The 12,447-nt window shown below is 35.4% G+C and overlaps 1 protein-coding gene across 2 annotated transcripts; it reads right to left on the bottom strand.

Annotated features, from left to right (window-relative positions):
• Positions 1-5,566: 5,566 nt before the first annotated feature.
• LOC149144066 (heavy metal-associated isoprenylated plant protein 23-like) lies at positions 5,567-7,226 on the bottom strand. Of its 2 annotated transcripts, XM_089449587.1 has the most exons (4): positions 6,999-7,226; positions 6,522-6,600; positions 6,021-6,321; positions 5,567-5,990 (listed from the first exon to the last, which is right to left on the bottom strand). In XM_089449587.1, exons 1-3 carry the CDS (start codon positions 7,068-7,070, stop codon positions 6,026-6,028), a joined length of 447 nt encoding a protein of 148 aa, XP_089305713.1. In that variant the 5' UTR covers positions 7,071-7,226; the 3' UTR covers positions 5,567-5,990; positions 6,021-6,025. The 2 variants fall into 2 exon arrangements, with proteins under 2 accessions (XP_089305713.1, XP_089305712.1); XM_089449586.1 differs by having other exon boundaries at positions 5,567-6,321; positions 6,999-7,222.
• Between the last annotated feature and the right edge of the window lie 5,221 nt (positions 7,227-12,447).

Consider the following 12,447-nt stretch of genomic DNA (forward strand, 5'->3'; position numbering starts at 1 on the left):
TACAACTGCAAGGATCACACAGGTTTTCCCAGCATAACTGTGTGGATCAATCATAAGCCATGAGTTCCCGTGCAAAGGTTATATGACCAGGTTTCAAAGGGAGACAAAGGTCAAGCTTTGCTAGTGGAGGGAGAGAACCTTCTCTCCAAATATTTTCTATCATATCTTGCTATTTCGATAGCGAGATGGGCTTCCAAAAATTGTACTCAGATTTTCACTATTGCATAATAAAATGAACTCTTAGCTGCTACTGCACCAATTTTCCCAAGTTGGGCTTTCCTCTAGACTTTCGTCCAAAAAAAAATGTTGTCATTTTTGTGTGTGCCAACATTTCTCAGTTCATATTTTGCTTCCGCAGTATTTTATATTTTGTGGTGGAGAAATTGTAGTATGATTACTTCAGTATTAATCAGAAAATTAATAAATTGTTAATCAATTAGGAGAATTAATTCTAGTTGATGCATTTGAAGGGAATTTTCACATGGTATCAGAGAGTAATTGATGGATAGGAGGCTAAGAGGCGAAATAGAAAAATTCACAACTCAGAAGAAACAACAGAACAAATTTTTCGGAGGTCTGTGTGGGTTAGCGTGATTTTCCTATACAAATGCATGGATCAGACAAGTTTAGATTGAAGAACCGTGTGATTATGGAAAAAGTCACGAGTGTAGCACAGGTAGAGAAAAAGTAGCTCAAATTTTTCACATAGCATATTATTGTCTCGGCACAGATGGTTTGCAACAGTTCACTAGAGAAAATTCAATTCCATAATGAAGAGAAATTTCGCACATGGAGGAATTTTTATTTAAGAGGGTTTCTATTTATAGAAATCAAAATTTTCAAGTTGCAGGTGGTAGTAGAATCTAACAGAACTATGCATTCCAGAAGGGAGTGAGACTAGCAGTGCAGGAAGTTATGCAGGAAAGGGAGGAGATTCCTAGTTTTTTCCAAGTTTTTGAGTTTCACAATTTTTTGCAGTTTTTGAGATTGACAGAAGAGGTCATGCGAGCTCACTAGAATGCAATTCTAGACACCAAATCAACTTACAATTGTCAGATACAAGTGTCGAAGGGAGTACGAATTGTCTAGTGCGAGTTACAAAGTGAAGAATGGTCTCAGCTAGGGACAAGGCTCAAAAGGAAATAGTGGGGCACCTGATCTAGGATGAGACAAAGTATGAATCTCCAATCTATCGAATGGGTAGGACCTAGTACATAGGCAACAAGGAGATTAGTTAAATCAGTTCCAATTGTTACAACAAGTTCAACCCTTTAGAGGGTTCCACAATACCACAATAGCATATTCAATGTAAGTAGGTGCAGTCAGTCATTCAGATGACAACTGCATAGCTAGCTATAGTTATTAACGAGGAGACAGTTGTAGAACTAGTTGCAGTGACACGGGAAATGTGAATTGCCTAGTTACAAGATGCAGAAGTAGTTATAGCTAGAAGATTCTCAGTGTAGAGCTACACAATCCATTTTCTAGTGTAGAAGGGCAGTGCGAGTTGCCAAGAGGGAGCAGAGAAATTTCCCATAGGGAGATCGAGACTTAGAGAAAATCTAGTTTCAGAGGGAGCATCCCTATTGAAGCTATCACTTTAGAATCTAGGGAGACTAGACTGATATTACAGTAGTTACAACAACAATGCAAAAGCATCAACAGAGTAGTAGAAACAACAATATGAGTAAATAAGATTTAGCCATGTTTGTAGCTATACCTCTAGGAGTGAGATGGGGCAATATGGAGCTATAGTCCCAAGGTTGCACATATTTGGGTAGGGTCCCTTGAGGTGTCTTCCTCATGGATCGTCACCTTTCTACAGGGGCCCGCAATATTCAGTAGCAAGATGGATCAATGTCAGCTAATGTAGTCAAATTCCAGAGTGACAGTTGCAGACTAGTTACAGTTAAGCGCTGAGGAGCGTAGAGCAGTGTTGACAAAAGAGAAGTAGGCTCAGTAGCAGAGTCAGTAACAATGAAAATTCTTCAGTAGATAGTGTAGAGGCTAGTAGCATTCAGATGATCAAAAGAAAAATACAACACAGAGACATAGATGATTCAGTATTTAAGATGCTTCTCAGTTGCAGTAGCAACAACAATAGATGAGAGGGAGTTGCACTGCATATGTAGAGTTGGAAGTAGTATAACAATGTGAACAACAATAAAAATGCAACATGAGAGTTGCACAGTGCTTGGTGAGCATTTCCAGGTAGTCATAGTGGCCAAACATCAACAACGTGTATGGAGGATGATACAGAGACATGGTATTGTAGCAGTTTAATGCTAGAACACCTTTCTCACTGAGAGAGAGTGTTATTTTTGAAGCATCAAATGGTTCTCTAGTCTCGAAACGTTGTGGAGAGGCTAAAACAAAAAAGTTCTCTAAAATCCAGAAATCGTTTATGGAAATTCCACCTAGAGATGTCTCAATTAAATTAATTAATCAACATTTAATTTTTACTAAGTCTAACTTAGGAAAATTGGTTAATTAATAACAATTAATTAAGAAAGGTGTGAATTCTTTAGATACTTAGACAGATTGACTTAGAAATGATCTCAACCATTGATTAAAATTTAATCTTGGTCATTAAAGTCCCAGATTATAAGGAGTCAATTGGTAGATGGAGAACATATATTATAGACGACAACATTACAATTTATGAAGAGACATCTCATAACTCTTACCCAAGTTCTAAATGTTTCTGTTCTCAGGTTTTAGACATATACTTTGTTTGGTCAAGAAACCTTTACGCTGTAGGGTCTTCACATACCATACAAAGATAGACCTTTCTTGTGTTAAGGGGTTTGCTATTTAATTAGATATTTCAGGCCTCTCGGGCCCTGACTTTGAATTAACCACACAATGGAAGAATATCACTCGAGGGTTTGATTACAACTAGGTGTTCCTTTGTTTGAATAGTGCAAGTTATTAATTTGGTTTCTTTATCCTTGGCCAATGGTTGGTATCTTACCTACTTTCTTTATTAAGATGTTACCAAAAATTATGGAATGGTTTTGTTAATACAAATTACTACTTGTTTAATGACTCACATGGTATATTATTCCTTTGCTTGCGTATATCTTTCAATGTTCTGTTATTTACTTTTGGGTTCGAAAAAATGAATTTTATTTTATTATTACAGGGTTGAAATCTTTGATAATCACTCTAAGGGTTTCTCCCTTATTTTGAAGCACAGTTCTGAGATTTACTATTCCTTGTTTCGCTTCATGCTCGACTGTTGCAGGTAGTCGCCCTGTTAATTTCTGTCAGCAAATGGAAGAGTAGTAGTCCTTACAGACTCAGTTAGTATTGAACAGACCTCATCTGTATTTTCAAGAAATTTTTTCGTCATCATTATACCTATAAATTCTTTTCTTGTTATGTATTATTTTCAGAAGTTGCCACGTATAATTATGTATTACAAGTTTAGAGTCCTCAGTTTCTAGGTAATTTGGGCCTTCACCATGGCCTACAACAATCCATAGACCTATGGTCTAGGGGTAGGACTGTCACTCTCACGATAGGATTCATAATCAATTCTCTTTTCTGGGTGGCTAACCTCAAAATTTTCATATCTAGAATTATGTATAAATAAACATTAATATTCACAACGATAAGCCCAATATTGAATATCGAATTCTGGCACTATAAAAAGAAAAAATAACGATTGTGTTTCTCTTTGAAAACAAAACATTATACCATGAACAAAATTTGAAACCGATTAATATCCTGACCACAAAGACAGTAAAGAGGATCCTTTCATGCAATGGAAGTCCATCCAGAAAGAAAATAAATGCAACAAATTTTGAGCGTTATGGCCACGGCCGAATTCACCAACAATCCAACTAAATAATGTAAATATATAAATATGTATTACGAATGAAACTAATGGAGAGATACCATGTTGTATTAATAAACTTGTGCTTTGAACAAGTTGGGATTTTTTTTATTAATGTTATAAAATGTGGCCCCCTCCACTAAAGAATCCTTAAACCTTAACTCAGAGCTCAAGAAGTATAGTTAAATGAATTCAAGAACCTGGTTTTGCTATGCGGAAGTAGTCATTTGGAAGGACTTGAAGCTACCAACGATCCGACAATCCTTAAACCTTAACTCAGAGCTCAAGAAGTATAGTTAAATGAATTCAAGAACCTGGTTTTGCTATGCGGAAGTAGTCATTTGGAAGGAGTTGAAGCTACCAACGATCACTAATATTAAATTTTGTGTAAGAAGTAAATGCATGATTAACCACAACATGGTTTCCTAGTTATACCTGCAAAAATTACAGGTTGGGCAGGACTCTCGTCCACTCTTGTGAAGATAAGTCTAAATAGGGGTTTACCAATTACCTGGGATTGCCAAGCCATCAATGATGTCGAAGAATTGAAGCTTCCTGGAGGAATAGAATAGCATCAACCATTCTATCCACACTCAGAGCGAAGCCTGTCCCGGCCATTACGAAAATGGCCAGAAAGGAAAACCATGGAAAGTGGTAGTCCTAGCCGAACATAATTCGCATTAGATGACGTAAATCAAGAACAGTTGACAGTTCAAGTAGAGTCGGTGGTGGATTCAATTACCAAAAATATTTTAATCATCATTCGCATTAGATGACGTAAATCAAGGACAGTTGACAGTTTAAGTAGAGTCGGTGGTGGATCCAATTACCAAAAATATTTTAATTATCTAATATTCGATGAATGGTGCAAAGTGGTAGCTACGGGAGTTTTTCTTAAAGGAATTTTTTATGGGAAAGATTGTTAATTACGGATATTCACTTCCACTTTATCATGGATTCTTCATATGTAAATAGGCTTTGTTACAATACCATCAGTCAATACCATGACTCACCAATACCACATGCTTACAAAACAATAACTCATTTCATATTGCATTTTTTTAATTAATGAATTTAATTAAAATAACAAAAATACACATAAGTATACTGCTAACAATATTCTATAAATTTTAAATCCCTATTATTCACATAAAAATTATTGATAATTAAATTAAAATTGTTAAAATCTTATTCCAAAATACAAAACATAATAATTTTTTTTATAATTAATAATAAAAAAATTTTAAATTAAATTATAATTTAGTTAATTTTTTTTATATAATATGTGAAGTATATTCATGCCTTCCACGAATTAACTTTTATCCATATTTATAAATTAAAATTTAATATAGCCCACAGGGCTTTGGATTGACGGTGAATGGATGCCTTGTTAAGGCACTCCTTACGATAAGTCACCGGTTCAAATCCCTGTGGTGCGTAGGTTAGTCTTAACAAGAAAAAAAAAAAATTAAAATCTAATATATTTTCATTTTAATATTATGATATAAAATTTATTATTTTTTATCAATATTTATAAGCTATTTAATTTATATAAATAGTCTAATATATTTTCATTTTAATGTTATGGTATAATTTATTACAGCTTAACTCGATTTAATAATTAAAAAATAAAAATAGATTCCTTCTTAAAAGCCACAAATCCAAATCCAAGTAGAGGATGATATAGGAGATCTACCTCCCTCAAGTAAATGGTTGAAACCTTCGTAAAATGAATGACCTTATGGGTACATATATCATGGGAAAAATCATTATACTTTACACGGTTACTCATGGGAAAAATCATTATACTTTACACGGTTACTCATGGGAATACACGTCTTTTCCGACAGAACGCTGAGGGTCATATTACAAAATGTATGGATGCTGACATGACAGATAAAGGAATAGGGCAAGGAAGCTCAACACGATCACTATTTGTTCGCGTTGTGTCGCTTATGGCCGCTGTTCTCTTTTGATATTTTTGCACGGCGGAAATATTCATGAAGACTCATAATTTTCAAACCTTGTTCACGAACAGCCCATTAGATCGAAAAGAGCTCCAGTCACAGAAATATAATTATAAAAATGGAGAAACCGACCAATCACCAAGAATGGAGGACGTTGAGAAAAAGCTGGCAGCCTCTTCTGCTACCGCAGCCCCAATAAATAGTTTTGACTGTACAGCTACATGATGGTGCAGCCCTTTGTATTGTCTTCACTGAACATGCCAGTGTACTGCTCGTCTGTGCGATTAGGGTTCGTCATGTAACCCGGGTCCACGTCCCGAACGTAGCCGCGAGGAGCCTTCCTGTCGTAAGCCCCAGCAGCGTAGGGATGGTATGCCGTTTCGGCAGGTACATAAGGCCAAATCTCTGTGGGCTTGCCGGTGCGCTTCACCCTCCGCAGCACTTTGTGTACCTCCACATATCCAGTTACTGTTAACTTTTGCTCCTTTCTGTCCACATCCACCGATTGCACGCCTGCGCATGTGAGATTCATTGCATGAGATAAGTTGGTCTAAGAGATGATATAATCACCATTAAGGTTTATATTTATGATAGAAGTATTGTATAACTGATCATAATATCAGAGAACATCTTAATATGATTTATAATACTAAAAGCGATGCACCATGTGAACAAACCCAGTTAAAGAACCACACCGAAAACTCAGTGCTCACCTTTCATGGACGAGACTGACTTCCTCACTTTCTCCTCACAGCCATCACAATCTATATTGCGGACCCTCAACACCACAGTCTGCACCAGTTCCAGAAATTAAAACAATGATCAGCTTTGCAGGATCAAATTTATGGCGTTGTCTAGATTTTGGAGTTTTGGGTGGAATATGGTAAACCATTTCAGAAAAAATGTAATAGTTTGTTGCTTAAATTGTATTTTTATTTCTATATAAAGATTCAGCCTCTTAAAAAAATGGAATATTTATTAATTTAATATCTCAAAAGATTTTTTAGTAATATAGATTAAAAAATTTCCGATTCAAACTTGTAATTACAATAAATCCGTATCGAATTCTTAATCAATTCTGACCCAAAAAAGAAAAGAAGAGAACAGAAAAGCATCAAATGCTCATTTAAACTGGAAATTAACGAAATACACATCATAATTAATTAATAAAAGTGGGGGATGCAGTATACCTGCAACTGTAATTGCTTGACGTGTCTCGTACGATCCCCGCAGAAACTCGATACATAGTCCAGCGCGCCCATCGAGCAGAAACTTGAAAGAAAGCTCGAGTGTGCTTTGAAAACGGCAGAAATATCTATCTCCAGACCTCGAAGCAAATATGTTGTATAAAAAGAGAGGGCAGAGATTTTATAGGCAAACTCGAAACTACTAGGGTGGTCTTAATGGTTGGAATTAGCAATATCTACCAGTTCTAGTTGTATTAAAATGATGAAAGCCGGTTTCAGTTTGATATTCACATTTCCAAGCAGCTTACACGCTAAAAAAATTCGCGTGGTGGAATGCCACGATAGTAGCAAAACAGCGTTGGAGCCCACTTCTTTGTAGAGAAGGCCCTGTAGCAGATCGGATCGGATACTGCGCCAGAGTCGCCATGATATTTTGAAGCTCTTGCCTACCGATGGTTAGTTAGTTGCTGGACGGTGGTGATGGCGATGGCAGTGTTTTAGCAATAGTCACTTGGCAAGTTGGCTCCACGCGCAAAGAAATTGATGATAAAAGGATGAAAATAAGGATTGCTTTTTTGTCCGAACAGCGAGAGACACCCGTTTCTACACGATTACACGGTTTTTTTGGAAGATGAAGGATAGCCGGTCATTATATGACAAACATCCGCGGCCGTCAATGGCCGAAGTAGCGACTTCTCATGGCCTTAAATTTTGTGATAGGGTAATGTTGTAATTTCATTTCTATATATATATATTTATCTATTTCGTAAAATTGTAACGGAATCTGCATAGGTTGAATCTAGTTTAAAAAAAAATAACAAAACAGCAACAAAGATAAAAATAAAATGGACTAAAAAAATTAATAAATTTATCAGTGCACAAAAAAATAAGTAATAAAAAATTATAATTCAATCAAATATATTTTACATGGCCAATAAAAGACTAAATATGCACTAAACACACAAATAATTTTAGTTAACTCCCTAAGTGAATTTGTCTCATGTAAGTGGAGATAGTCATAGTTAAGTAAGAGGCTATGTTTCACAGAGCTTGTAAGGTTATTGTGGAGCATAGATGATTCTATACTTATCATCTTCTCATGTTATCTGATTAAAGTTGAGTCTATGAAATGACACTAACCAAAAGACAAAGATGACTAGTCTTTGGGGCCTGCTACATTTTGCCTTATTAAAGAATAAAAGTTTATGGCAATTCAAAGACAATCTTGAACAGGGAAACAAAAAATTTGGGTTTCATTGTCTGCATCTTGAGGCTTGACAACCTAAAATTCCAGCCCAAATTTATCACATTTCAGGGAATCAAATAGTTTCACTGATTTCTTACCAAAATCCACAATTTTGTTGGGCAATGGTTTTGTTGAGATTATAGAATTAAGAGATAATCAAGTGGTATCCCATTTCTTTGTCTCTGTTTTGATGCTTTTCCTTTCTTTGTTTCTTTTTAGTATCCTTGGTATTACTGGGAATCAGAACTCAAACTTCAAAATTTATGATGACAATATCTTTTAATTTTTATAAATAACAAATATACATTTTTCTTTTAAAAAAAAATAATAACCTTATAATCATCAATTAACTATCATGTAAATAGAGATAATTTTAAATAAGAGAAACTCAATTACTTATGTGTTATCTTCAATATTTTCTATGAAATAATAAGTCTCTTTGTAATTTGCAAAATATAATATCAAACCAATTGTAAATTAAAAACTCACACAATCTAGCCAAAAATTAGATCACCACATTTTTGAAAAAAAGAATGGCACCATAAGGAAACTAAAAAAACTAGACTGCTCCTTTCCTTTACGCTTACGCAGGCAGTCACGTTGTTTGAAATCAACGGTTAATACATTGCTTTACGCTTACGCAAGCAGTCACATCGTTTGAATCAACGGTTAATACATTGTTTAAATCAACGGTTCATTCGGTTCTACACGATTAGACGTCTCCTTTCCTTCAATGCATGAAAATGGATAGTCCGTCATTACATGACAAACATACAAGTCAATTTTGTCCGTGAAGCAACAGGCAATTTTATTGCTGAAGTAAATTTTGTGTGTATCCCGTGATTTCTATTTGTCTTGTGGTCACTCAGGCCCTCAGATTCTTTGAATCAACGGTTCACACATTATTTCATTCAACGGTTCACTCGTTTCTACAAGATTACACGCCTCCTTTCTATCGACGAATGGAAAATGGAGCACGATGACAAACATGCTAAGACAATTCAATCGCTGAAGCAGCGGCTTCACCTGGCCAAAATTTAAGTAAATTATATTGTCAATAAGGCAACCGCATTATTTGAATCAACGGTTCGCTCATTGTTTTACTCCATGATCGAAGCATTTCAATGCCAGCGGATATGTGGATCAGGATCAAATGTAAGGGTCATAATATTATGATTTGAAGGGTTGTGGTTGGTTTAAATTTTCCTATATCTGATATTGTTTTAGTCGGATAAAAAGTGTGATTAAAACCAAATTAAGATATGTATGGTTAATAGGATTTTGATAAATTAAATTTCTCAATATGTTTCTCAAGCTTTTGTTTACCACTTTAGTTTATTCATTTGTTTGAGGGTGATACACTGAATTGAAACTAAGTTTGCCACCTAGTTTCTTCCAAAGAGTTCTCTAGAAATGCCCAACAAACTTTGTATTCTTGTCAGACACAATACTTATAGGCAATCCATGTAACCTTACAACTTCTGAAAAAAATAGATTAGAAATATGTGTTGCATCACTAGTCTTTTTACATGAAATGAAATGTGCCATCTTGGAAAATCTATCTACCACAACATAAATGGAATCATTCCCTCTTTGAGTTCTAGGTAATCCCAAAACAAAATGCAAACTAACTGCATCCCATGGTTGGTCTGGTATTGGCAATGGCTGGTACAATCCTGTATTTTGGCTTCTCCCTTTAGCATGCTGACATATCCTGCGCTTCTCAACAAATCTCTTAACATCAGTTTGCATATTTGGCCAATAGTAAAAATCATTTACCTATGCAAAGGTTTTGTCTTGTCCAAAGTGTCCAGATAATCCTCCACTGTGTTTCTCCTTGATTATGTTTTCCCTCATAGAACATTTGGGAATACACAATTTGTTACCTTTAAACAATAAACCTCCTTGGATAAGATAATCTTGCAACTAACTTCTGTTATGAATTGCTGGATTTTGCACAACTGCATAAAAATATTTGAATTATGCATCATCTTTATACATATCAACCATTTCTTCAAATCCTACAATACCAACTCTTAATTCTTGTAAAATGAAATTTACCCTGCTTAAAGCATTAGCAAATTTGTTCAACTTACCACTTGCGTGTTTTATCACAAAAGTGAAACTCTGTAAAAACTCTACCCACTTGGCATGTTTCTGGTTCAATTTTGGCTGGTTGTTTATGAACTGCAATACATGATTGTCAGAATATAATACAAACTCCTTTGGTAGAAAATAATGTCTCCATATTTTTTTAAGCTTGCACAATAGCATATAACTCTATATCATAAGAAGAATACTTCTTCTTAGCTTCATTTAGTTTCTCACTAAAGTAAGCTATTGGTCTCTGTTTCTGACTGAAAAGTGCTCCAATTGCAACTCCACTAGCATCAGTTTCAACTTGAAAAACTTTCTCAAAATCAAGTAAAGCTAAAATTCGTTTCTCTATGATTTTCTTCTTCTGTCTGTTGCTTCTATCCACTTGAATGGTTGATTAGTCTCTTTGATTGTCTCAATAATTGGTGCACAAATATGACTAAAACCTCTCATAAATTTTCTATAAAAACTTGCAAGACCATGAAAGCTTATTACCTCAAATATGTTTCTTGGAGTAGGCGAGTCCCAAATTGCTTGGACTTTCTCTGGATCCATTTTCAAGCCTTCTTTAGAAACTAAAAATCCCAAATAGATTAATTCTTCTTTCGTGAAACTACATTTCTTTAGATTTATCAGTGGTTTCTCTTTCTGCGGAGTTTTTAAAACCAACTTAAGATGCTCCAGGTGTTCTTCTTTGCTTCTACTAAAAACTAAAATATCATCAAGGTAAGCAATAATAAATTTGCCTACATATTCCTTCAAGGCTTCATTTATTAATCTCATGAATGTGCTATGTGCATTAGTGAGTCCAAAAGGCATCACTAACCACTCATAGACACCACTATTTGTTTTAAATGCAGTATTCCATTCATCTCCTTCTCTAATTCTTATTTGATGATATCCACTCTTCAGATCTATCTTAGTAAAATACTTTGACCCACTCAAACAATCCATCAAATCATCCATGTGTGGTAAAGGAAATCTATACCTAATAGTAATCTTGTTTATGGCTCTGGAATCTGTACACATACGCCATTCACCTTCTTTCTTTGGACTGAGTATTGTTGGTACAACACATGGACTGAGAGTCTCTCTGATCACTCCCTCATCCATCAGTTCTTGCACTTGTCTTCCAACTTCTGCATTCCCTTTAGGAGTTAATCTGTATGCTACTTTGTTTGGCAAACTTGCTCCGATATTAAATCAATATGATGACTAATACTCCTAATTGGTGGTAATGCATTCGATAACTCATCCAAAATAATATCAGCACAACCATTCAATAGAGTTTTGATTTCTTCAGGTAAATCATCTAACTTTGTGGAAGTTAAAATTACTTTATGTCTCCCTATGACAGAAAAATGCATTTCTTCACCTTTTCCAACTTCTTGCAACAACTCCTTTCCACTCATCAGCATAACACTATTTCCGGTTGCCTCTTTGCCTGCTTCATCCTTCAATGGCAATAGTGTGTGCTTATTTCCATCCTTCTCCAAAGTGTAAGTATTCCTGCTTCCATCATGAATAGCTTTTCGATCAAACTACAAAGGTCTTCCCAATAACACATGGCATACATCCATTGGCATTACATCACACAATATCACATCCTTTTAAGTACCAATCTATATCTCTACCTTGCATTGTTCTGTCACAATAATCTGATGTCCTCTTTAAAGCCATGACACTTTCTAAGGAGTAGGGTGTGTTGTCTTCACTAATCCTAGATTGTCCACCATTTCTGTAGAAACAAGGTTTTCAGTGCTTCCACTGTCAATTATCACTTTGTAGCATTTTCCCTTGGACTTGCATGTAGTTTTGAATAAACTCTTTCTCTGAGATGGTTCTCCTGTCTCTTTCTCTATCTTAAGCAATACCCTTTTCAACAACAAGGATTCTCCTACTTCAGGTGATTCTTCCTTATTTACAAATTGAGGTTTTTTATTCTTTTGCCTTAGCCACATTCACATTCCTCTGACTTGTTGCTTTAGTATGAGGACAGTCCCATGATCCATGTCCCCATTCTCCACATGTATAACACCGAATTTCTCTTCCTCGGCCCCTTCCTCTGGGTGCAAATCTTCCTCTATTAAAGTCTCCTCTTTGTGGTGG

Source organism: Pinus tabuliformis, chromosome X (assembly GCF_031772625.1).
Source record: "Pinus tabuliformis cultivar Carrire ecotype Pingquan chromosome X, CPIR1, whole genome shotgun sequence".
Lineage (NCBI taxonomy): Eukaryota > Viridiplantae > Streptophyta > Pinopsida > Pinales > Pinaceae > Pinus > Pinus tabuliformis.